This window comes from Aythya fuligula, chromosome 13 (genome assembly GCF_009819795.1).
Source record: "Aythya fuligula isolate bAytFul2 chromosome 13, bAytFul2.pri, whole genome shotgun sequence".
NCBI lineage: Eukaryota > Metazoa > Chordata > Aves > Anseriformes > Anatidae > Aythya > Aythya fuligula.
In genome coordinates, this window is record NC_045571.1 from 6,934,705 (window position 1) to 6,961,171 (window position 26,467).

At 45.8% G+C, this 26,467-nt stretch overlaps 2 protein-coding genes across 2 annotated transcripts; both read right to left on the reverse strand.

Moving 5' to 3' along the window:
• Positions 1-3,126: 3,126 nt before the first annotated feature.
• SLC25A5 (solute carrier family 25 member 5) lies at positions 3,127-5,143 on the reverse strand. The gene is made up of 4 exons (XM_032196060.1): positions 4,978-5,143; positions 4,376-4,862; positions 4,126-4,266; positions 3,127-3,521 (listed from the first exon to the last, which is right to left on the reverse strand). Exons 1-4 carry the CDS (start codon positions 5,086-5,088, stop codon positions 3,364-3,366), a joined length of 897 nt encoding a protein of 298 aa, XP_032051951.1. The 5' UTR covers positions 5,089-5,143; the 3' UTR covers positions 3,127-3,363.
• Positions 5,144-6,674: 1,531 nt separating this feature from the next.
• On the reverse strand, positions 6,675-25,298 carry SLC25A43 (solute carrier family 25 member 43). The gene is made up of 5 exons (XM_032196059.1): positions 25,023-25,298; positions 21,831-22,072; positions 20,683-20,855; positions 8,624-8,758; positions 6,675-7,781 (listed from the first exon to the last, which is right to left on the reverse strand). The coding sequence occupies exons 1-5, from the start codon at positions 25,292-25,294 to the stop codon at positions 7,578-7,580; spliced, it is 1,026 nt and encodes a 341-aa protein (XP_032051950.1). The 5' UTR covers positions 25,295-25,298; the 3' UTR covers positions 6,675-7,577.
• Positions 25,299-26,467: the final 1,169 nt, after the last annotated feature.

A 26,467-nucleotide genomic window follows, 5' to 3' on the forward strand; every position in this document is an offset into this window, starting at 1 on the left:
ATGATACATTATTTAGCGTGTATTTCTCACCATGCTTAACTAGCCGTAGGTCACAACAATTTAAATCAAGTTGGGGTTTTCATTTCTAGCTCTAAGTTAAAAGATGTTATCTGACAACTGCAACAGGAAGCAGGGGCTCCGAGTTGAAGTGCTCGATTTAAAACAAAACGTCTTGTTACAAATAAAACTAGCTATTCTGTAAAGTTTCTTACACCCTGGTAGGAATTGGTTAAGCTGCAGTGTTCAGACCAAAGGTCAGATCTTGTGTTTCCATAAAGAACAACCTTAATTTTTATATCTCTTTAAATAGAGGTGAGTAATTTTTTTTTCTCTTGCTGAGCTTGTATGTAAGAACTTGTCCGGATGTGGCGGTAATGCAAAGCAAAGCAGCATGTGAATTAAAAGTGGAGGAGGAAATCTACTCCAAAAATAATGTCACACACAGCCAGTCCTACCTTAATGTGTTTCATGGGTTAGTCCATTCCAATTTCCAAGAGCCTTAGGAACAATGTGGTCTGAATTGCTATGTCAGGGTAATTCCATGCGTAGCATTGCTGCCTTATTCCTCATAACCTTTAAAAAAAAAAAAAAAAAAAAAAAAAAACCTACAAAATCCACACACAGCTTGTAAACATTGAACAGAAGTAGTAACCAGAAATCCCTGATGTTGATTGCAGTTGGAAACGGAGGCGATGCAGCATCCCCCTGCTGCCACCCCACGCACAGGGGCAGCCCAGGAGTGCTGGGCAGGGCTCCAACAAACGGCACCCGCTGGGGCCAGGCGCCTGTTAAACATTGCTGGAGCTCTTCACGCGCTCCTGCAGTGGTGGAAGGGTAACCCAGGTGAGCTGGCACAGAGGTACTCAGCTCCCCAGCTCCATGTGCAGCCTCATGGGGTGATGCCACTCAAAAATGTTCAAAGCTCAGCCTCAAAGCATGAAGGAGGTAAATGTTTCTGGCCAGCTATTACAGCTCGCCCTGGGCTGTGCGGGTCCTGGTGTACAGACAGCTCGCTGTGACTCCCTGGGCTATTGCAGTGGCTATTAATAAACACAGCAACTTTTTTTGGTGCCTGACAAGGCAAGCAGCTGGGGAACAGTGCTGACAGACCAGCCTGAGCCCAACCAGGCACAGCTTATGCCAGTGCTATCCAAAAGGCCCGTCAGGCTGCATACAGGCAGGCCCATGGCCCAGGCCAGCCCTGCCACTATTTCATCTGCACCCAGCTGCTGTTACGCATATCAAAGTCCGATCTGCTTGTAACTTCTGTCCCCAGCATGCTGGGTTTTGGGTGGACGTCAAGGGATCGATTTACCCTGCGTCCTCCCCCCTCTCCAGCTGTGGCCAGGCCACGCAGGAGCTGCTCCAAACATTTAGCACCGCTCGGCACCTGCCCCGGCCCCTGGCAAATATTTAACACCACCCCGTGCCCAGCCTGCCTGCGTCAACAGCTCGTAAGCCGGGGATTTACAGCCAGGAGCTGCCGCCAGAGTGGCTGGGAGGAAAGCGGCACCACGGGAGCTCGCCCACCACAAACGCCAGCAAAGGTGCAGCCCCTGAGGAGCAGAGCATGACCTGAGGGACGGTCGATCCTCCTCACAGGAAAATTGTGTTTAAAAAGAAAACCCCCACAATAACAAAGCCCCTACCTCTTCAGAGATGCGTTCCTGTAGCAGGCAGGCACAGCAACAAGCCCCTGGCCCCCAGCCCACACTACTTGCTGAGGCACCAGAGGTGCCCCATGCTGCCGGCCTGTGCTCCCAGCACGGGAGGAAAGCCTTCAGAAAGACCCTTTAAATCCAGGAGAGCTCAGCAGCAGGTGGCGATAACCTCTGAGAGCCCTTAATTAATTGTGTTTGCACAGCCTGCTGGGGCCCAGCACGGTGCCTGCAGCTGGTGGCACAGCTCTGCTGCTCACGGGGAATGCTCCAGCCCATTTTGTTCCTACTGCAGGTAGTGGGGAGAGCTCAACCACGGGAGCCCAAGGATGGTTGAAAAGCAGCAGCCGAGGCTCTTGAGGACTTGCAGCCTCTCTGGCATCCGCAGAGCCCCGTGCCAACCTGTGCCACTGTCCCCAGCCACAAAGTCACTCAGCCATTCTCACCGACCTGACCGTGCTGGCTGCGGGCGGCCAGCACCGCGCTTACACCCAGCTGCCCCGGTTCCATTTCAGCAGTAACAACAGCTCCTGCCCTTTGGCACACAAGCACGTGTCTACCTGCCTCGGACAGCAGCTGAGATCAGTTTCAGTGATTAACTGTTTCCAGCAGATCTAAGCAGCCAGAGGACCAAAGAAGAGAGGCAGCGAGGAATCGCCCACTGTTGGCCTGGTGCTGGCTGCACGCAAACCAGCAGCTGTGCTCGGGCAGCTCACAGACCCCAAGAAGTCTGGGTAAAGGCCAAACCACACACACTGGGAGTCTCATTTTCCCCATACTGCCCCAGCAGCACAGAGGAATTTCCTCCCTCCTCCAGATTTGGGGCTGGGAAAAGTTCAGCTTTCAGGGGGTAAGCGATGGGTCTGGAGAGCTGGCTCGCTGCCTGCTGAACCCCGCAAGGCCACAGGAACCACCTTCTACATCCCAGTGGCGCAGCACCTCCGTGCAAAGGTGAATCTAGCCAGGGGCTTTAAAGAAAGAGCAGCAATTACCTGCGCTTATTTTCTCTGGCTGGGTTTTAACATGTCCAAGTAGGGAGTTCAGTTTCTAAGCCAGAGCATGTGATGCCAGCTCTTCTCTTCCAGACTGCAGTAAATATTCCTTCGACATTTCCCCAGTCTCCCAGCCATTTAGCTCAGCAGGGAGGGCCGATGCTTTGCAGGAGAAGGTTGGTTTGGGCACTTCACATTTTTAAAGAGGTTTAATCAATCCCACAGAACAGACATGCCAAAGGCAGGACTGCTGGCACAAGGCCAGCACATCCCCCTTAGTTACTACCAGTCCCCATTGCAGCACCCACTGCTGGCCTCCATCAGGGAGGAAACACTACGCAGCTTTCTCTGCAGGCTGCATTGTGTTCACCTGCTGGAGACCAGATGCAGTCTTCCTCCTCTACAATCACTATGCAGAGGTCCCTCACCCCCCTCACACTGCAGCTGCTGTGAGAACAAATACGAGACAAGGTGAATCGGTGTCAGATTTTTATTTCTTTGTACTCTTTAAACAGGAGTGACTGAAATAGAAACCATGTTTAAGTCCCATCAGGGGGGAATGACTTGAGAAAGACAGGGCAGGCGGTTGCCCCTGCCCCATGCCAACCTGTATAAATATCTGTCACTTATTAGTAACTAGACAGTTTTCATACAAGTCCATGAATGGTCATAGATAACATATTATAACATGCCAGTTCACAACAAGAAATAACTTATGTGTACTTCTTGATTTCATCATACAGAACTAAGACAAAAGCACCACCCATTCCTCGGAGTACATTGGACCATGCACCTTTGAAAAATGCCTTGGAACCCTCGTCTCGGGCAATCTTCCGCCAGCAGTCAATAGTGCCGGTGTACATTATGTCAGCTGCAGGAAACAGACAGCGTTAGGAATCAGGTGCCCATGACCCCCAAAATCCAAGTCAAAGAGGCCTAGTGTATCTGACAGTTTTACAACCTCAAGTACATTCCATTTCTTGACTTACTTTCCCCAGTACTATCATGTTAGAGAAGGAGATGGCCCAGGAGATATACTGTTGCTGCTGGATTACCCCCAGGAGACACTGGAAGGACTGGTTTGAGCAGAAGGCAGCTACTGTTTGCTAGACACCAGCACTTCCACAACCAAAAGCTATTGCAGGCAGCCAGGCTGAGCCTGCAAGTAGGGACGTTGCTTCCTGGCCCAGAGACGCTAGTTTGCAACATCCTTGGACAAGCTCTGCCCTTCCTACATACTGAAATAAACCTGACTTGTGCATGCCACTTTACAGGAATGCTGCACAGACTGATCTGTCTGCAGGCAGATCTGCCTGACAGCTACTTCTGCAGCCCCTCCTTTAAACTGCAGGGTATGTGAGAACATCGACAGGTTTTGGCAAAAACTAAAACGCTCTGTCTTCACCTCAGATCCACCATCAACTGTTGATTCTGTTATGCCCAGCATTTCCCAACACAAGGAGGTAGAAACTTACTTCCTTTACGCCCAGACTGCATCATCATGCGACGACGAACCGTATCGAAAGGATAGGAGGTCAAACCGGCAACAGCGGTAACCGTCTGAGCGATCATCCAGCTCACAACGATGTGGGTGTTCTTTGGGTCAGGAAGCATTCCTGCAGAAAAGAGGTTTGGCGTGAGAACAGCAGGTGAGCCACCAGCACACACACTACAGGTCTGCTGCAGGCCTGCAACTCCATTTTAGCGCGATTTCACTCCACCTACCCTTTGCGGTGTCATAGATGCCAAAGTAGGCAGCTCTGTAGATAATGATGCCCTGGACGGACACGTTGAAGCCTTGGTAAAGGCCCCTGAGGCCATCCGACCGGAAGATTTTCACCAGGCAGTCACCAAGCCCGCTGAACTCTCGGTCGGCCCCAGCTTTACCCACATCGGCTGCCAGGCGGGTTCGGGCAAAGTCAAGGGGGTAGACGAAGCAGAGGGAGGTAGCGCCGGCGGCGCCTCCGGATGCCAGGTTACCGGCAAAGTACCGCCAGAACTGGGTCCGCTTGTCCACGCCACCCAGAAAGATCTGCTTGTACTTGTCCTTGAAGGCGAAGTTAAGCGCCTGGGTGGGGAAGTACCGGATCACGTTGGCCAGGTTGCCGCGCCAGAAGGAAAGGACGCCCTGCTCCCTCGGGATGCGCACCACGCAGTCGATGATGCCCTTGTACTGCTTGTCGGCGGCGATCTGCTTGCTGGCGTGCTGCACCTGCGGGGGCCGACACACGGCCGTCAGCTCCGCTCCCCGCGCCCACCCGCCGCCCCCCTCCCCATCTCCTTGCGGCGACCTTGGGGCGGCCGCGGCCCCCGTCCCCGCCGCTCACCTGCAGCAGCAGCTTGACCCTCTCGATGGGGGCGACGGCCGTCTTGGAGATGGCTGCCGCCACCCCTCCGGCGAGGAAATCCTTGAGGAAGGACACGGCCGCATCTGCCATGGCGGGAGGCGGCGAGGCGAGGCCGGGCGAGGCGCGGGCGGGAGGCGGCGCTGCGGCGGTAGCGGGGCGCGCTGCCGAAATGGCCGCCTTATATAGGGGCGGCGGCGGACACGTGGGCGGTGGCGCGCCACCGCGCCGCGTCCCGCCCGCCCATTGGCGGAAGGAGGGGGCGGGACCGCCGCAGCGGGGCGGGGCCGGCGCGGCAGCCAATGAGCGGCGGGGCTCATCGCAGCGTGCGGGAAGCGCCGCGGCCGGCCGGGGGCAGCGGGCAGGGCCGGGCCGGCAGCGGGAGGCTCCGCAGCTGCAGTCCCGGCTCGGTGCTGGCCGAGCCCCAGGGGCGCACACACCACAGCTGCACCCGAGTGACAGGGCGCACACCTCAGCTGAGCCTGCAGGTCAGCCCTGCTGGCAGCTTCGTGCTTATCGTGCGCCATTGCCCATGGATTGGCTGCTGAGGCACCTCGCCGCAGCGCTGGGTCTCTCCCTGGCACCTTCTGGGGGATCTGGCACCAGTAGATGGGACTGCACGGTGCTGATAAATGCTTGATAAGTGATTTATAGCTCTTCAGAGTACAAAGGGGTTATTGGCATGTCGGAAGCAAGTTAGAGGTAACTTCGACTGATGAGGTTGGAAGAGCTGATCAGACATTCATGTGCACCCATCACTCAATCTTTAAGAAATAGAGTAGTAAAAATACACATATACACACATATAAAAGTATACTTGGAAGAGGTAAGGGCACTCTTAAAAAATTAACTCCCTCCAGCTCACTCACAAGTCACATCTCCTTGTTCATACACCCCAAATAAATCTCGGAATTATTGCCTACGCTGTGCAGGTAGGGGAACTGAGGCACAGATAAACACATCCACCAGGCAGGCTGATGAGAGCCAGAAGTACTTACAGCCTCAGTGTGATGCAGGTCTGCTCGCTACCATCTTGGATTTTGCCATCCTGGCCTGCATTTCTCTCTGAGAATAAAGCCAGAACGCAGCACCACCATAGCACAACTGAGCAAGTTCGTTACTGGCGACACTGCAAGACCTCAGCTGCAGGGTACAGCAGTGTGAGTTAGGCGCAAGGCTGGTCGTACAAACATCCCTGATCTTCCTGCAAATCTCTCCCCACACTGACAGCCTGTCCCTGCGCTGATCTGCCACTGCCTCACTCTGCTGTGACCTGGCCTAACCAAGCTGTTTGTAAGATTTACTTATTTCCACTCAGCAGGGACACACGTGGTTCAAAAACACACGAGGAGCTGGGGAAACCAGGCAGTGCTGCAGCTAGGGCAGGAGAACAGCGGGTGCACGTGCCCTAGAGCTGCAGTGATTCGCAGCTTGCTGCAGCCTGAGGCCAGTGGGACATACCACAGAGGGCATGGCCACCTTCCCGTGTGGACACAGGCTTTAAGGTTTTCTCTAGGAAGGTGCCTTTCAATTGCATTGGCAATGGCAATAACCCAAGGGTGTTGCAGAGGGTCTCCTACCTAAGGACGTGCTGTGGCTCCTAGGCTGCAGTAGTTCAGGTGGGAAAGTCACAGTGCTATTCTGCAGGCATGTTCTGAGCAGCACAGTAGGCCTGGGGCTGCGCACAGGAACTGGAAAGTAGTTTAATATAAAAATAGAGCTTTAAGAATGCTGAAAAACATCACAAGGCTTGTGGCTCTCAAATATCTAACAAATATAAGGACTGCATTTTTCAGGAAATATTTCAGAGAATATATGGAAAACTTTTTTTTCTAAGCCTGAAATAATTCACATACATGCAGTAACAACACAGGAGAAACGGGGAGAGATTTTCTAGTATGCACTTAAGTTTCTAAGATTGTCATTCCAGTGTAATATGGTCTGTTAGCAAGAACACAGTTGCAGCAGCATATTTTCATTGTTATGCCAAAGACTTGTACAAAATTATTATTCTCAAGTAAGTCTCAAAAACTGAAGAGCGGATTCTGGAGTGTGAATGAACCCGGACTAATTCTGCATCTTCAGAACGCCATGTCCACACATCATCACGTAAAATAATAATAAAAAAAACATTTCAGTAGAAATGCTTGCATGTTGTACATAGTCTGTAGTCTGTTCATCATTTTCTGATGACTTGCTATCTCAGGTTGCTTCAAAAAATCCATTTGAATTTTCTCAATATTCTGAAGATGCAGCTTGTACTCATTTAATTTCTCATGCTCTCTGTAAGTGGTTTTATCTTAGAACGGCTATTCAGCATCGAAAAGCACCTAGTATATTATCAGTTCAAGTTGCAGTAGCATAGTGTTTCCAGACTAGTTGCATCTCTCCTCTTCAGTGTGCACTTGATATTCATATTGTTTGTATCCATTCAGGAAATGAGACACAAGATTTAGGCATCCCTCACACTGGTATCTCAATCCTAAAACCACACGATCTGGTGAGATGCTGGTACCTGTAGCTTAGCATGTCTTTCTTGCAAAGTTTCTGAAGAAAAAGTTTCTGCAATGAACACTCTGATGTCAGTTTTCAAGAGCTGATTTCCTTGGCTCAAAGTTTTCTCTTCGGAGGAGCTTTAATTCTCTCAGTTCTTGTGGCTGTAAACTCTGATCCACACCAGGAGTTAGCTTGTAACTTAAAGGAGATTCGATATAACCATTTCTGTACAGGCAGACCCGCTTGCAGAATTCAAAGGTGCTAAACATAACACCAAAGTATGGAACAATCTGATTTAAAAAACAAACAAACAAAACAACAACAACAAAAAAGCAGTATATTAGATACAGGAATAGTATTCTTACATTTTTAAAAACAAAACTTCTGGAACTTCAGGTTAGATGTGATCTGCTAACAGAGCTATGATAATTTATATAAAGCCATAGTCACCTCAAATTAGGCTGGCCCCTGCATAATGTTAAAACTAATAGTTTATTAGAACATAAATTATAAGGATATTATGAGGAACAAGGTCTGTGCTAGCCTGTAGATTATCACAGCTTGTACAATAGCTGAGCAAATCCTAAGCAACCTCAGCAATTCCTAATAGCAAATGTGGGCTTTATTCTCCATACTGCAGAATGATTGAACCTTCTTCTTTTGCCCTGTGCAGAATCAGCAGCTCTGGTCCACCGCTAGCTCATTGCAAAATACTTCTTTTGACTTCTGTGGGAGTGTTTTTTTACAAGGGGTATTTTCTTTATAGGTAGGTAAATCTGTCAAATTACTGGAGCTGAGCAGAAAAGGAGAACTTGCTTAGCTGTTTTAAGTGTATTGCTTGCAGTTCCCCAGCCATACTCTGACTTGTGTGTTAGCAGCACTCCCTTCTCTAAAGACATTCAAATGAACTTGAAAGGAGAGACGTATGGAAGCCAAACTCGCACTTGAGGAAATATGACCAAAGCTATGATCCAAAGCTGGTTTGTAACCTGCCTGAGGTTACACCTGGGCTGTGACGGGCTCCATTATCCAGAAGCTGCTAATAAGCACGGAGGGATGTCATATGCCTTATAACTTTAATTGTCCAAGAGCGTGTCTTACTTCAGTTAACTGGATGAAAGCAAAACCTCACCTTGAGCAGACTGGGTGTGAGTCCACTCCAAAGTCCGAGTACACCTTTGTTCTTCACAGTTTGCCGGAAACAGTCAGCCATGCCAGTGAAATGGACATCAACCGCTCCGTAGTGGGGAAGCCAAGGGCTCTGCGCCTGTTCAAGAGACACCCAGGGAGATTTATAACAATCAAAAGAAAACCAAGGTAATTAAAGATAATTATTTTTTCCATGCTGGTAGGTAGGTAACTTCCATTCTGGTATAAGTAACACTTCATGGCAGGTTTCAACACATTCATCTGGATTCTTCTGTTAAGCAAATAGAATCTACTGTTTTGCCTTGAAACACAAATTGAACAGGAAGGGATCTTGCCCTCTGATAGGTGTGAAAGAGAAAGAGAGCAGTAATTTCCACCAGTACTTCCTTTTGTGCCATGTCACTACTAGAAACCATCAATACCAGAGCTGTGAAGCACATCAAGCCCACGCCTGCCAGCTGCTCAGGTCTCGGGAAAGGTATTTTACAATGCTGGCATTAGAGCACCTACGAGTGGGAAGCTTGGGGTCGGCCCTGGACACCACGGTGCCTTCCTGTAGTAACGATCACAACAGGAGAGCACAGAAGAGTCTGGCTGCTCAGGCTGTGTCCACACTGCAATGAGAAGGGCGAACTGCCCTACGCACTGAGTAGCAACAGCACAGCAGAAAAGGAACGCCACATTTCAGCCCAGGCTGCACAAGCCCGCCAAGGGCTGTAGGTGAGCAGTTGGTACCTGTGCTGCTGTGTTTCCCTACACAGCCAGCTGATCCAAACCAGTTAAAGCGAGCTTGGGAACGTCCTGCTGGACTGCAGACACATTCCTAGCTGCAGTGTAGACTGTCTCGGTTCACACGGAGGAGGTGTAGCAGGTCATTTTTAACAGCAAAATCCTTCCTTCATTAATCTCCTACTGTGTTAGCACAGACAAGATAACCTGACCTTGAATAATCCCATCCTCATCCATCTGTCCATATGCAGCTGGGGGCTTATTTTGCACTGGCAAATCAGGGACTCATACCCACATCGAGTGACAATTCTCAGTCTGGAGAGTGTGGGGACCCTGGACACAACTGATGACTGGTCTGTTACAAGCCAATCCCCACAGGGCATAAGCTTGATAAGAACAGGACTCGTACAGTTAATTGATTGGTGAATGTGGGTATTATTATCCCCTCTTTGACCTGAAACACCATGTGGTGAAGCATTTTTGCCCCGCTTGTCCAAACTAACCCACAGCTCCTCGGAGTTGCTAAGCCTATGATGACAGCCTCTTGTTAACTGACAAGTGGTGATGACATTTTCTAGATGCCTGAGCTATAGCATTTCAAATACTTGGCAACTTGGACAGTGGAAATGGAAATGGATCAAGATTCATGGTCCAGGTATACAAGACAAGTTGCTAATCATATGGTTTAAATACTGTTGCATCCTCTTGCATTACTGGCAAATCTGCAGTGAAAATTTAGAAGCTAACACACACACACACAAAAAAAAAATTAACCACCACACAGACTGCATATAGCTCCTCTCACTTTTTTTGTTTATGAGTGACACGTGTGAAATGCTTCTGATGGCAGGCTTCAGGTAAAACCATACAGTTTCATTCTGACAGGGTTTTGGGAGGTCATTTGGGGAAAGCAGCTGTCTGTATTGAGAGAAGGCAACAGGCTTTCACCGCATCCTGCACAGGTATTTTCTGGATCGTCTTTGTCATGTCCTGTCTCTTTTATCCCAGAGAAGAGTAGGGCTGAGGATTTAATCCATGGTCTTTCACACTTGAAGCAGGAGAGAGCGCCTGTATTTGCTTCCCTCTGAACTTTTTCAACACTGTACCTACCTGATTTGCAAGAGAGGGATTACATTTGTAGAGGAAAGAGCAGTGCTCTACTACTGCTCTAATCACTTACTCCCTTTTAGTCTACACTGGCCTCTCTAGCTCCATAGGGCTACAGCTGTTTCCATAATTCCCATCTCTGGTGTAAGTGCCCACAGCTTCCTGGTTTATGCCTCAGAGAGGCAGACGTTACGGGATTTAACTGCCAGGATTTTACAGCATTACCAGCCCTGACTTTATAGAAAGATCAAGGTAATAGAGCTACTCTGGTAGCTGAGGATCATGCACATGTTCACCTCCGCTCCTTCGCTACGAGGAAGCTGCCTGCTTGGCTCTGTTACTGAAGAGGTATAAAAGCTTAAGAAGAAACAGCTAAATCCAGCAAAGAGAAATAATTTTTCAAGCCTTAATTGACAGGACTTGAGAAACTCCTCTATAAAGACTCTCATGATCATGTTATAGAAGATGCTGAGTGCTGCAGCTGAGACTTCAGGGACCAGTTCCACTAAGAATGGTGACAGTAGCACCACAAAGAGCACCAAAATAATGTAGATATCCTTAATAATGCAACCACAGTCATAGGAGAGCTGGAATCAAAATCCTGTTCTGCTTTCCAGACCATCTGCCAGTTTCCATGAGCTTTTTTGGTAAAGCACGGTTACAGGCAGCAACTCGGTGAAGAGGAACAGCTCTCTGAAATGCTTCAGGAAAGCAGGAATGCTGCTAGCACGCCATTTCCTTCCTTTTTAAGTCCCTTTGTGGTAGGCAGGGCATGACCTGCCAGAATTAACTGCATGAGTTTAACTTAATCCCCTTAGCTACTGTATACATTGCAAAGGCACATATCAATGGATCTTGACTGCAGTACTCTTCCCTACAACACTAATATGGGCTCCAAGCATGCAGCACATTTCAGTAAGATTGTGCATGCAGCAAACACAGCCAGAAGACGGTTGAAAAGGAACAGTTAAGTCAAAACCTCAGGTTTCCGATTTGTCCACAGACATTGATTGACCTCTTAAGAGATTTACTGAAGAGTTATTTATAGTAACATTCACTATGGTTACAGCCATTTTCAAGATTTCAGTCTTTGGGGTGAAGTATGCTTTGCCAGTCTTTCTGCTTTACAGAAGCAGTATGTTTCTAAGACCTTAGCTGCATTTAAGTAGCAGCTGTCCACAGAATCTCAGAGTCACCTACTGCTAAGGAACAACAAAAAACTGCATTAGGACATAGTTAAAAATTCAGTATTTTGGAACACAGCTAAACAAAGTCTGAATGTATTAATAAAAGAAACAAGTAGGAAGGTGTTTCATTTGGCAAGACTTTTAATGAAAAAAGATGGCTGTGGGTTTTGGGAAGTTCTGAACCCTCAACAATATAATCCTCACAACTACCCCATGGCACCAGAGCCAGAAAATGGAAGTAACTAAACAGACCAGACTAGTTCCTCCACCTTTTTCCAGAGAAACCTATTGTGACAAACAAACCTCATTCCAGAAGGATCAGGTCTGTGGACAGAGACATTTCACACCATGGACCTCCAAGTGGCTTAAATTCCTCTCTTTTGACACCATCTGATGCTACAGGGGCTGATGCTACCTGCCTGTTATGAACACTTTTCAGGACTTCCTTCCCCTCCAGTTGCAATTGTCTCACAGCGCAGAAGGCTGGAGATGAAGCACAGCTCGCTGCACTGATATAATAGAGTGCCAAGTCACGGTAGTAGCTGGGTTAAGTTGCTAATCGTTTTACATCTGACAGATGATGGGTTCTCCTTAAAGCACAGCGAATACAGAATCGGTTCTATCTGCTCTCTCAAAACCAGTCTTTTAGAATCCAAAGGCCACCAACTCCAAGAAGACAGTGTAATACATGCCAAAAGTCAACAGTCTGTTCTACTCTGACAAACTAAATCCAAGAGTTAGAGCAATGGATAAAAAAAAACCCCAACAACTTCCAACCTGCAGTCTGGGTCACATCTTTTATATAAACCAAACATTTCAATAAGGGTGGAGTCTTGTGACAACGCTCAAGTTAAAGACAATTGTTAGGTGAAGACTTCCCAGACACCATCTCTCCTACTGTCTGTAGGTGACTGCCAGAACAACAAAGTGCTATTTTGGGAACTAATCTCACAGACCCTTTTAGAAATTTCCTCTTCCATGAACTCCTCCAGGCCCTCCCTTCCTATTCCCTTCCTCTCAGGACGGGATGGATGCAGTGCACCGCAGCTGTAGTGAGAGCTGTGCCCACCAGAACATCAATCATTTTAATCTTTTCAAGGCTCACAGTAGCAACACAGGCACAAAGCAGGGAACAGGGATGTGGAACACAGGCACAGTGGTTACGCCACTTGAGTTTGTGCCCAGAGTTTTGCAGATCCCAAATTCCCACTTGCAGTTCAGGACATTTTGGTTTGCAACTATCTGAATTTACATGTTAAAGGAGAGTATGTGGAAATACTTCCCTTTCATTAAATGTACTTTTTCCCTCCCCCTTTCCTGTTTGTAAAAACTTTGTTGGTACAAAGTTTTGCCTTTTTTTTCTTTCTGTTTTTTCTTTGTTTTTGGAGTATGCAGTACCATTGGCATATTATAGTACTATGCAGTACTATAGCAGCCATAGGAAGTACGCTATTCTGATGGTAGATACAGTAAAATTGTTTGTTATGTATGTATTTTCAGCAGATTTGTGTGTCCTACACTTCTGTCAATTTCAATAATACAAAAAAAAACAAACACACAGGAAGGCATTTTACAACAGAGCTCAAAAGTTCATGCTCTTAATCTGGAAGCTAAAATAAGATGTCTGTGTAGTCTGGGTTAATAAGAGCGCTTGCATGAGGCAAGTGTAAGTGTAGTTCAAAGGAAACTGAAGGACAAAAATTGCAGTTTTCATTCGGGCTAATGCCACTACAGTCCACAGAAACTTCACTCAAGTCAAGACTGAATACTTAGAAGAATAAGAAACAACTGAAATGTAAACAAGTATTAAAATTGGGTGAAAAAAAAAAAAAAAAAAAAAAAAAAAAGCACAGTCTTGGGCAAATCAACCCTTCCTCCTGGAGGACAGCCTTACTTGGTAGTCATGCTCTTTTCTGTGTCAGTGCTCTAGTAACACTGACTTACCCCTGCACGGGAACATAAAGTCCACCAAAGGTATTCAGGCATGTGGTAAGGTAAACCATGACAAGCTATTAGGAGGCAATTGCTTCCAGAGCACCACAGCAAAGCAGCTGACCTACAGCTTCCTGCACTCTAGGAACATGTTGTCCTTTCCTCTGTAACCTGAACCGGGGCCAAATCTTTTTGCCTTGCTGAAATTAATGGCAGCAGGCATGCACAACAGTTTACTGTTTCTTCAGAAGAGTTTGACTCAGCTTTAAATATGTTATCGCCGATCCAGCATCCTGAGGCTTCGTGGTGTGTTGCAGAATCCCTCCCTTAGTACTGAACACAAGCTTTCCATGCTTTTAACACTTGTGCTATGAAGAAATCTTCCAGATGGAACACAGAGGTCTTTTTTCTCCAGGTAGTGCAAACCCTCGCACAGACACTTCTGGGTGGTTTCAGACTGCCTGATGATTCAGCTCAGCCCTTACAAATGGGTGCACAATTTTCAGGTACATGAGCAGTGGTTGGCTTAATGGTACAAACCCTCAGGCAGGGTAGCTTGGTCCTACGCAGCACACAGTGAAGAACAATGCTAGTTCCCACATCTCCTGCTGTTTTTGTAGGATCTGGGGAGAAAGTTAATGTTTCTGCAGGACTGGGGTTTTACAGTGGACATATTTCCATTGGCCTCATGTGGGTGAGATGCAGAATTACACCATATCAGAATAAATCAGATATAAGAGAGTGTGCACAAAGTTTTAGCTCCTGCTTATGGACTATTTTGCACAATTAATCACAGTTATATCACAGGATCATCATTCCAAGCACAGACATGTTCCAAACCAGTACAAGGCTTCCCTGTATGACTGATGCAAGAGCACTCATGGCAGGGGATAACAGCAGTAGCTGTCGCTTTGGAGACATTACCTTTTCTCTGCTAAAAGTTATGGCCATCCAAGCTGTGTGTGCACAGCAGCGTGCCTTTCCATGTCAGGCCCTGTCAGCTGTGTGAGTTTACAAGGTTTAAAGAGGTGGGTTGTGTTAACCCATCTGATTTGCCCCAAAGGGAGAGCTCTCACTCAGCTCAGAGAGCCGCAGAGGCTGTAAGAGGCCAGTGGTCACGCTTAGCTGGCACAGCCAAGGATTGGGAGTGTACCTGCCACTTCAGAGTCTGGGAAAACCATCTAGAAAGAATTATGTCCTGCCCTCCCTCCTGCATTCAAATGGGCACAGTGCAATTTCCTGCTTTTCTTCAGAAGGCCACTGTACCTGTAAACAACTGCTGTAATCCACCTCAGCTCCTCGCTGGTCCTTACCACGCCACCTTGGATGAACAGGGTTAGAAAACCCCTAAAAGTAGCACAAACTGTCACAAGGCAGACCTGGCTATTAGATCAGCCCAGTTCTACTTCTGATTCTTAATTTACCATTTTTCCCTCTTATAGAGTTTTTTCACTGTCACTCTTTAGTGTTTCACCTTCACAGGCAGTCAGGCTCTGTGATGCTCTCCTGTGGAAGTTTGGGGATCTAAGAGAAACATACCTGAGGTTTGTTCACATGTACAAAAGCTAGTTGAAGCTGTTACAGAAGGCAAAGCCCGCATTAGTCTCAGGTAGCTTTATTTTTGGGCATTGTCTCAACTGTTTACTCAACCAAGTACTTCCCAAAGCAGAAGGGCACGATTCTATGATAGCCTCAGAGCCAGCAGAATGAATTTTTTTTATAGTGACACCAGAACAATAAAAATGCTGGTAGCTGAAAGCCATTAGGCATAGGGCAAAAAGGGAGAAAGGAAGGGATTTTACCTAAACCAGAATCTGAAGTCTATTAATTATCTGTTAATAATTAGAGAAACTAGGAGAAAATATGAAGTAACAACTAGCATATTGAGACCTTGCTGATGCCTGAACCCTACCAGCAAGGAAAAGGGGAACACAAAATCACAAGGACTAGAAGTAAGAAAAGTAAGAATTAACACTGCATCCTCCCCCTCAGGCAGAATATTTTTAGAATTTAATTTCTATCTGTGCAGTTTCTTTCACAAATCTTAAAGAAATTAGTATCACCAAAACCTTTGTCAAGCTGAGCTTAAGTTGGACTGCAGAATCGAAAGTAATGGGGGCAAGGACAGACAGCTGGGAACCACACAAACCTTATTTCCACAGGAAATCATACCCAAAGTAATAATATTGCTCCTTATGTGCTTCCATACCATGGAATTTGCCCCAATTTGTGGTCAAATGGCTCCATCTCTGAAAATTTTCAAGACTCAGACTCCCATGCAGTTCACCACTGAAGGGTCTCCCTGCACCAAGTCTCAGAGCACGTATGCTTTTGAGATGTCATGTGAACCACATGACCCAAAAAGCATTTCTTATTTTTAAACCAGGTCACGACTCCAATAACATATTCCCAGCTGACACAAACACAGATCTCACAAACAGCAGGGACACCACAGCTTGAGAGCTTTCCGAGGCTGCCATGCCTGTACCAGATCATCAGTGATGGCACACTCTTTGTAAACTGCTCAAGTTTAAGCAGCACAGGAGCACTGTCTCCCCATTTCAGCAAGGAGAAGGTGCTTTTCAAATGAACTTTTATGTTTTTTCCAAAACGTTGCTTATAGCCCAGCCACTGGGTTCCTACAACACTGACTTCTACTTTGCAAGAAACATAGTGAGGGAACTATTTTTATTTAAATACTCAAATAAAAGTACTACAATATATTATTTAACTGGCTTCAGGCAAGAAAAGTGCCAACAGGGCTGGAGATTGCATTTACTTAAAACAAGCTACCTCAAGAAGAAAGCAAATGCTTCGTTTTCTTGACGTTATAAAGACCTCAAAACATGTACATAACTTACAACAGATTTCATGCTTGCAGAGTATCTTGTGCTCCAAAAGACAAAACAAAACAAAAACAAACAACAACAACAACAAACACAAACCAAAACAAAATATAAACACCCCCCTCCCCCAGGCTGCAGATTTATAGGCAGTTGAGGTCTAACCGGTTCACTTTTGTCACTGAAAAGAGGCCACTTCTTGGGTGATGCATGGCAGCAGTCTACACTAAGCAAGAACAACGAGCTTGTTTGTTTACAGCAGTGGAGGGAATTCATAGCCTGGATTTTAAAACAGAAAGATCAGATGCTATTGAACAATGCCTTCTCCTGAGAGATGCCCTCAAAACTTAAGGATTCTGTGCAGTCAACACCAAAAATGTGCTGAATCCTGCAGTATACTAAAAGTATCCCTATTCTATTTTAGAAGGGTTTGATGGCAGAGCTATTTCTAAGCGGCATTTACTGGTTTTCATTCCAGAAATTAAAAGAAATGATACCAGCAGAGTATGAGCACAAGACAGAGATTCTGCAAAGCGAGCAGAAGTTGCTCATGTAAGCAGGTGCAAAGTGTCTGTACAGTTGATGGATTATCTGTGAGACTTCAGGGTCATTTTTGGTGGTTTTGTAAAGCAAAACACACAAAATCCCACATCATTTTGGAGTGAAAGCTGAGGAGTGCCAGCGAGGGGTATCTGAGCCTGCCACTGAGGGTCATATACACAGAGAGAGGTGCCAGACTTGCGTACTAGGTTTGCACTCACCACTTGTGTGTTTATAGATACTCACTTCTTCACATAGCCTAGGATTGGTGTCATTCTAATAATAATCTTCTGTGAGGCATATAACAGCTCTGAATTCATCCTTCCTTGCTGAAATGCCAGAGCTCAGTGTTACATGCATTTATGAAGGTCATCATCAACAAAAAGACAGTACAGGGAAGTAGAAGCATATTACCAGGGCTTCCCTCAGGCCCAGACTCCTTTACAGGCAGACATTTCTCTGCCTTTTTTTTTTTCTTTTTTTCTCCAGTTTTCTTGTATGCACTTAAATAAGCCTGCAAGATAAAAGTGCAGGACTTGAACATCGCTTAGATACTGGGTTTAACAATGACTGGTGATAGTGAGGTGAGGAGGGAAAGGCAGGAATAACAAACAGTCAGAAGGATATAATGATCAGTAAGGTTTTGGTCAGAAGCTGACAGAGCATAAGAGTGAGTCAGGAAACATTTAGTATAGAACACCCTTTTGAACAACCCTCTCCTTCACCATTCCCCTTCTACAGATGCACAACAAAAGCCATATGGCCATGCCGAAACATGCATTAAGTACCTCTTAATTCTCTAACGTGCCAATCAGGAGCAAAGTGAAAAAAGGAAGACAAAGGAATAAAACTAGGATAATCACAACAAAGAGTACTCGCATAATCAGTAAGACTCAACCATGTTAATTAATATTTCTTTTAAGAAAGCCATTGAAGTATATTTAGCAAACATAGCATCTTGGAAGAAAAAAGTAAACATGATAAAGATAATTCTAACAGCAGAGGGGGAAGCAGCCATGGTTACAGAGCAAATCTGACATCATAAATCACCACCAAAACACAGAGGAAGAATTGTTCTCTGACACTTAGCTCCTACTCCCACAGATGTCACTGACAGAAGCTGCTGACGTCAGGACTGTAGGATTCAGATACGTAAAATGAGAAAGGATGAAACAAAATGATTACAACAGAGGTTAGAAATAGCACTTCTCCTCCTCCCATAGCAATTTTTTCTTTGCAATTATTGCAAATGATTTGTGCTTTTCTAGATGAGGAGGTGGATGGAGCTAACTCTTCCAAGACTGCTGAGCATTCAGGTAAAGATCCGAACTGGATGTTTGGGTCTCAGGTACTCAATCCCAGAATCAGAGAGGACAGCTTTGTGCCCTATTTTCTCAGTTTCTGAAGCTCCTGAGGCTGCCTTACAGCTTCCTACTTCCCTATCACTAACAGGTTCTCTGCAAGGGTCTTTGGCAATACACTACCTCCATCTGATAGCAACCTCCACAATGTGCTGGCTTCCTCTTCATACAAAAACCTATCATTCATAGCTTCAAAACAAAGCCAGCATTTCCCTACATGCAGTGCTGAACATTCATATGAGGCCCACGGGTAGCTAAAGGCTTCTTCAGTACATCCCTCTTTTTATCAGCAGGAGAGGTGAAACACTGCAGGGAGGCTGAGCAGAATAAAATGGCTAAGGAAAATAAGAACTCTGAGGTGTCTGTTCCCGTTTTCTACAGAACACTGAAATGTTTTTAATCTGTTTTCCCTTTCTTTATTCTCTTCACTCCTATGTCCCTTTGCAAGATATTCATTCTGGTGCTGTCCTAGGCATTTCTCTCTTCTGATCACCACCCTGCAAACTGAGCAGGCCAGCAAGTGAGTGCAATGCAGAGCAGGTTCCTGCATGACCGGGCGATATCCTGATGTTAACTGTGAAAAACATACTTTTTGGATCATCTTATACAAGTTCCAGTCAGCTCCTGGCATCAGCTTGGGTGTGATATTCAGAGGGTCTCACTTCTGGACAAGCCTACATGACTTACAGCATTTCCAGTACCAAACAAGTTACGGGCTATTACATCTTGACAGCTACTTCCAAAACACTTTAGCTTTCTCCCATGACTTATTCTGAAGTCACTGATCAGGTCTTGTCTCTCTAAGCTTGGAAAATCATTATTCAACTGCTGCAATGCATCTATGAGGAAAAAACCCCTCCCTGTTGTTGAGCCTCTCTTCCACTGAGATAAGTTTTTAACATAACATTTTCTTACATATTTAAGAAATAAATCCAATTCCATTCTTATTCTAGAAATGCCAGTCAAATGTTTTAAGCATCCCTTTAGTGAAAGAGCACAGCCTAGTGGCAACAAAATGAATGCTTGGCTCATCCCACTTCTCTGCTTGCCTATAAAGACAAAGCTGGACCCGGAAATGAGTTATCACACCATTCACTACTGAAAGTTACTTTTGAACGGATTCTGAAAACTGAATGTTGACTGATAAGTAAGTGATGTATCAACAGAAAATGATTAATATGGAAAAAAAAAAAAAGGAAAGCATTTGATGTGCTGTTCTTCAGGACAACAGTATTGTTGTGAGCCTAAGGACATAAAGAAAAAGAAGAGTTCTAGTAATTGCTTTTCATAGTCCTACTGATACAGCTGGAAAAAAAGACCAGTTTTCATGCTCAGAACCTCTTTCTTACCAAAGACATTTTAAGGTCTGAGGCCTGCCTGAAAAACGGAACCCTGGGAACTGGAAAGGGGAATTCACAGGTTCCCCTAACCTTTTTCTAGCTTGTGACTTACCAACCAGGGTATGGGGGAAGGGAGATTCAGTAATGCTGCCACACAAAATGAGTACTTTTGGGTAAGATCTGAAAAGCTTCCCATAACTTTACAGTCCCATGAACTGGGCTGAAAGAATAAATTCTTATGCCATAGCCAGAGAGCCACCAAAGGATGACAGTTACTCACCCACTCTCTCCTAGTGAAGTTCTAATGAAAAGAAGACAACATCAAATGAATTATGTCAATGAAATGGAAGCTGTGGGCTGGTTTTTGTTTGTTTGTTAAATCATTATTACTAAACTTTCAGGAAAAAGAAGTAGCAAGATAATATATACGGATATAGTTGTTGATGCTCCAGGAAAGCACCAGTACCAGCAACTGGGAAGTCATCCATTATCCAGGGGAGTCAGAAAAAAAGAGTGAGGATAGTTCTGACCTTTCAGATTTAGTATGCGCTGCACAAGTTTCTTGTGGTTGCCAGTATGTAGGTCAGGCATAAACGGCAGACACACAAACACTGGAAATAACATTGGTCTCATTCATCCCACTTACCACCAAAGGAACTGAATGCCTGTATTTGACAGAAGATTTACCAACTGTGAATTGTGAGAATTTGATGGAATTGCTATGAAGAAGAAATAAAGCTAAAGACACAGAGTCTGAGTGGAAACAAATCCCATGAGACACTTAAACCCACCTTAAAAGTGTAACAACACACTTTTAACAATGAATTTTTAGATGTTTAAAAAACAACAACAACAACAAAAAAACATAAACACCCAGAACAAAGCCTCTGTAGCCTACTGGTAAGTGAAGCAACGTGGCAGTATTGATCATCTGGCTAACCTTGTCCCAGGCTCCTGAAACAGGAACCTCTAACAAAGTACTAGCAACATCAATGCTTTGTACCTGCATCTTCCTCTTGACAGTCTCAAAGGGGAAAGAAAGCGTCTGTGCTACCCCAGCTGCTACACAGCCATTGATGAAGTTCTGAAGAGGAGTGAAACGAACTACAGGTTCTCGCCAGATTTTGTCCAGATTGATGTAAACAAAGAATGAGCCCGCAGAAAATGGAACAGCACCTAGAAAGCAAGTCATGCAGAGAAGGTTTCCATCAGCACACTTTACACCAAGAAAACAGCTGCTCAACACATGGCCTAGACAGACAGCACGAACTGCTGCCAGTTTACATCTCACATTGCTCAGACCAGATCAATATTTAAATATTTTTAAAAATTTTTAACCACTGGTTTACCACCAAACCCCCATATTGCAGCATCTAGATATGGTGATGGATGCACATATTTGCATACTAAAATTTGCATGTTTTGCCAGAATTATTTGGTGATTTAGTCTCATGACAGGTCAGCTCTTTTGCAACAAGCTCTTCCTCCAGACCAACCCTAGCAGCTGTAGAGGTAAACAGAGCTGCCTCTTCAGTCAAGCTGATTAGGAATACTTCCGTCCTCTTGTTTGTTTCATGCTCTCCTAGATTTTACTGTACATTATTAGTATAGATTTTTGTAACACTGTATTGTGAAAAAGTAGACAAAATCAAGTGGCATTTAAAAAAAAAACTATGAATGGTAAATAACTTAAAAGTCATTTAATGGCTTTTAAAATTCTCTCTTATTTAAAGAGAGAATATCACTATCTTCACATCAGCTATGTGTTACTGCTCACACTGGTTTCATTAAACAGCCAGGGAGACACCCTCACACCTAGGCAGGAATTAGGAACACAGTGTGTATATTTTTTTAAAGAGTTAAGCAAGGGAAGTCCTACATCTTAGCATAACTAGATCATCTATAAAAGAAGGACAGGAGTGTCTTTTTGAACGCTTAACCATATATAAATGCTATGCACTGGGTCATAATTTGAAGCAACAATGCTGCAGCAGAAGCCAGTATTGTTGTGCCTTCTAAATCTACACACCTTCTACAGATCAACTTTACTGTTTGCTTTGAATCAAGTGAGCAAACAAATACACTATATAGCTACAATAAGCAACGTGCAATGAGGTGATTAATATTAAAGAGGGCCCTTTATTATTTTACCTAATATAGCTGGTGAAACACCACGGTAAAGTGCAAGAAGTCCTTCTTGATGATAAATTTTGTAAAAAGCATGAAGAATTCCTTCGTAAGATGGTTCCAGGCGATTCTGCACAATGAGCCGGGTTTTAATTACATCAGTAGGGTAAGTCACAATGGTTGCAACCATGCCAGCCAGACTTCCTGCTATGATGGCCCTCCAGTGGGAAATATGACCCAACTCATCCGTGAAAAGGATAACAAGTCTAGAATAAGCACAGAAAAGAGGTACTGTTAATGGCAGCGTGAACAAAACCCATGAAATAAGAAGGCAGATTATTCTTGATGTTATTGTTCTTCTGCTCACAAGCTCCTTCAGTAGCAGAAGTTGAAACTTCAATATATACTTCATCTAAGACCTTACTATGCTGTATAACACCTTACAAGCATCAGATCTCTGTGAAACAGAATAAGGGGACGGGCAAACATCAGCAGAGGCAAAATGATGTGCCTAAGAGCCCAAACAGATTTAGGGTAAATCCATGGCTGCAGAGGAGCTCTGAAATACAGAAGTTAAAGATAATAGCTAGGTCAGGGGCTGGAATAGAGAACTCCCCAAATGCAATTTGCTTTGCTTTTAGTATTACTGAGCTTAAATGCTTCCAATACCTGGAAGAACTTTTTTAGCAGCAGCTTGTGTAGCTCAGCCTGCACCACAGTTCCCAGCACAGACTAAACTCATGCAGCTGGAGTTGTGGTACCCTGCTGGAGGTCCAGAGCACCAATTCAACAACAAAAAAACCTTCAGATATATGGAGACTACCTGTTCAAACAATTTACTTGCCTGCTTTGCAAGAGACTTAAAAAGTCATTTTTGTCCATTCAATCTTCATTTATATTTTCCCTACAGGTTGAAAATTACTGTAACTTAAAATATGTCTGCAAGAAATTCTCTGATCATCAGTCAGAGTTACAGACATTGGTCCAACCTCCTGCGAGGCTTTTCTCTAGTCAAAGTTACCATGTAAGAAGAAATATGTAGGTAACTCCATCACAGGCCTTCTGGGAACAACTGAACCTTCCTCTGTTGCTTATCTTGGGACAGGAGGGTCCACAGGGATACTTTTCTAGAGAAGACTTATGTCCAAGCATGAATACGCTCAGGAGGTTAAATCTAAATTTGTGACTCTGAAATAGAAGCACAGAGTTTTAAAGGCTGACCTACAATTGGTAGATCTGTGATTCACAGAAGGACTTTTCTATGTATGTAAAGTGTTCTTAAATCAGTGAGAAGTGTCACGGAGGCAGTAAGTAAAAAGAATTGAGGGGAGAATCTTACCTGGACATGAAGAAACCTACCATTGTATTTCTGAAGTATTTTATTTCTATTGTATTTCTGAAGTATTAACTGAACTGTGTAAACAGCAGATTTTTAAACTACACAGTGTTACCGTGTCCAGAACAAAATCATTTGCAAAGATATACAAGTCACTGCTTGCTCAGCTGATGTTTTCTACTGCACGGCAGATCCCTGCATCTACTTGTCTTGTGGCGCAGAACAGACTAGCCAAGCAGAAGTGAAAGGGCTTTTTTTTTTTTTCCTGTACCTGTACAGTTCCTAAAGCAACACAGCCTGATCTTCCTGTGCGTGCACAAATGTGTGAGGGGGTGGCTCTGAGCACTACCCAGACAACATTTAAAACTGCCACAGCAAGAGAAAGACAAAGTCTGTGCGCTGTAACCACAGGAGGAGTGTGGAGTCAGCTCATTCCCAGCTGCTCAGCAGCCAGCCCTGGCTGCCTCTGCTCTGCCCTTCTCCGGGCTGCTGCCGATCAGCCCACCTCTTCCTGCTACGGGCAGCACAATTTTCTGAAGTCACTGCACACCATTACTCTCTTTTTGTCTTTCTTGCCTTTATGTACCAAAAATCCCCAAATAATGTACCAAGAAATACGCCTAAGCAGCTTTTGTTTAGTTTTCCTGGTAGCCTACTTCCACTTGGAACCGAGAGGAACGCCCTGTGCAAACCGGAGGCAAACTGTAGCCTTGCAAAGGGCACGTACTGTGTTCCAAGCTGAACAAACAATCCAGTTATTTTGCTCAAAATCAACTGGTATATATGCTGCAGCACGCTGACTCTTCTGGGAACTTTCAGTTCCATTCAAATCGCTGTTTCTGCCTTCACTCTGCTGTTGTCCATATCCTTGTCTGACTGCTGTGCTCATCGTGAGCAGGATACAACACAGCCGCCGATGCCAAGCCCGCTTCACCTCTCGTTTCCTGAAAGGCGCAGGCAGAGCTGGGGAGATGACTCTCGCTCAGCCAGACAGCTGACGAACCTCAGCAGGCTGCGCGCCAGCCCGGGTGAGAGCCACAACAGGCCTGATTGGCCCGCACGCGCTGAGCCCATGTTTCTCCCCACCCAGCACAGCCTACGAACTGGAATAACCCATCGCCCAGCTGGGCAGAAATGTCAAATGCACAGCCTGCACGTAGCTGACCTTAAAAAAATAAAAAGGGAAAAAGAAACCCAACCCTCAAACTGGCAAAACATGCTGGCGCGGGTAAACAGTCGGGCTGTCCCTTCAATGCCTAAAAGATACTGGCAGCAAATGGGAATCTTAGGAATCCAGGCTGGCAGAGCTGGCTCAGCATTGCTCTGTACAGACCTTGCTGCGGACCTTCCCTGGTTTACAGTAATCTAGCACCTGGGTATTATGGACAATGAGATTTTAAAGCAAATAATGCCATGCATCAACTTAAAAAATGATCAGATTTACATAATAGCAGCTGCATAACACTAGGGAAAAGATTTGAGTCATGACTTAGTTATTTGCTTTGATATAGATGATATAAATACTTGAAAACTTGTAAGGGGATAAAATAGATTGGTCTCAAATAACAGATTTTGCAGTCACACCTGTAGGCAGCACTGTAACTGCATTTCTAGAGGAATGTGAACGTGCGGAAGAGAGTTACCAGCCTGTCAGCCACTCCTCACTGAGGAACACCTCTGCCTTCATATGCTCCCAGCCTATCACCCAGCCTTAAGAGCAGCTACAACTAAATAAATAAAACAGCAAAGCTGCGAGCCTGGAGAGGCGCATCCACAGAGAGAGGGGCCGGGCGACCCCCAAACACCATCCCAGAGCTTTGAAAGCTGTACCCCCCGCAGGCAGCTCCCCGCTGCCCGTCCCGTCCCCCTGCCCCGCTTACCGGCGGGAGGCTGCGAGCTGCAGGGCGCTGTAGGGGAAGAGCCGCAGGCAGGCGGTGAAGTTCCCCTTCCAGAGGGCCCGCAGCCCCTCGGATCGGCACAGGCTGCTGCCGGCTCCTCGCAGCCCCTGCCGGCAGTGCCAGGTGCCCACCTGCGCCAGCACCGTCAGCAGCTCCAGCGGCGCCGTCAGGCTGAGGCTCAGCGCGCCCGCCAGCCCGGCGCAGCCCAGGCGCTGCAGGGCGGTCAGCCGGCCGTCCCGCCGCCAGGTGGCCATGGCCCGGCTCGGCCCGGCCCGGCCCGGCCCGGCTCAGCACGGCCGGGCTCGGCTCCGGCAGCCTGGGCCGCCGGGGGGCGCCGCGGGTCCGCCCCGCCCCGGCTCTGCCCAGCCCAAGGCGGGCGGAGCAGCCCCGCGCCTCCCTCGGCCAGCGGGGGCCGGGAGTTGGTCGGGGTTCCCGGGGCAGGCAGGGTGGGTTTTGGGGATGTGTTGCTGGGGAAAAAGAGAAAAAAAAAATAAGGCTTGGGGAGCAGGGAGGAGGAGGAAGCGGAAAGGAGATCCAGGCAGCCAGCGGGATTTATGGAGTGAGGAGGCAAGAGCAGTGATTTGTGCAGTGCGTCTGCTCTGCTTCTTGTCAGGAAACAAAATGAAACCTTCGTTAGCCTGCGTTTGGTAGCCTGTACTGTGCATACTTTGGTAAAAATGCTCTGCTGTTTGCCCCAAATCAATGTAAGAGCTAAAATACGTCTCTCTAGTTGTCAGGAGCCCAACTATTCAGGGTGTTCTGTTTCCTGGTGGGAAGAAAGTGGTTAATCGCTAGGGAAGGGATAAAAATCAACTCTTTAAAGGACCATTCTGAAACAAGAATGCACAGGTATAAACTTGCTGTACATTAATATTGCTTAGGAACAGGAGACTCCTAACCATAACAGGTTACAAGATGTCTCTTCCAGGGGTTTGCCTCTCTTACTAGTCTGCACAAGACAAGCCTCAACTTCTGACTCTTCCTGAGCGCGTTTTTATTTGCCATTCAGTCTTCCCATTTCCATTATTCATTTGTGGTTGAGATTATTTTTTTTACGTACTTGTTCTGGCTGGTAAAATGAATCAGCAGATATCCTCAGCTTCTCACAGAACAATCTAATCCAAGAAGAAAATGGTGCTTGGTGTGAGCTTGTCTGTTATTTTTTCTCCTGTGTAAAGGGACCTGCCAAAATAAAACTGGTCATTAAAAAAAAGTCACCAGTAGGATCTGAGATTACTAAAAATGCTTAAAGTAAATGCTTCTTTTCACTGTTTCTGCCAGACAAATTAAGTTTATATTGCTTATGTCCTACTTAGTTTCCTGTATTTCAAAAGCTGTCACTGCAAGAACAACCAGTGCAACAGTGAATCCTCAGAGGGAACTGGTTTTCTTTTGTCTCTTTTGCTATTCACATAAAAATACACTTA

Excerpts from the sequence above, each read along its gene's own strand:
- SLC25A5 (XM_032196060.1), bottom strand. The coding sequence starts at position 5,088 with ATGGCAGATGCGGCCGTGTCCTTCCTCAAGGATTTCCTCGCCGGAGGG. Across the intron at positions 4,267-4,375 it reads CATCTATGACACCGCAAAGG|GAATGCTTCCTGACCCAAAG; the intron begins GTAGGTGGAGTG and ends TCTTTTCTGCAG. Across the intron at positions 3,522-4,125 it reads GCAGTCTGGGCGTAAAGGAA|CTGACATAATGTACACCGGC; the intron begins GTAAGTTTCTAC and ends TGTTTCCTGCAG.
- SLC25A43 (XM_032196059.1), bottom strand. The coding sequence starts at position 25,294 with ATGGCCACCTGGCGGCGGGACGGCCGGCTGACCGCCCTGCAGCGCCTG. Across the intron at positions 20,856-21,830 it reads TGTTTCACCAGCTATATTAG|GTGCTGTTCCATTTTCTGCG; the intron begins GTAAAATAATAA and ends CTTGCTTTCTAG. Across the intron at positions 8,759-20,682 it reads CTGTCAAGAGGAAGATGCAG|GCGCAGAGCCCTTGGCTTCC; the intron begins GTACAAAGCATT and ends TCTCTTGAACAG.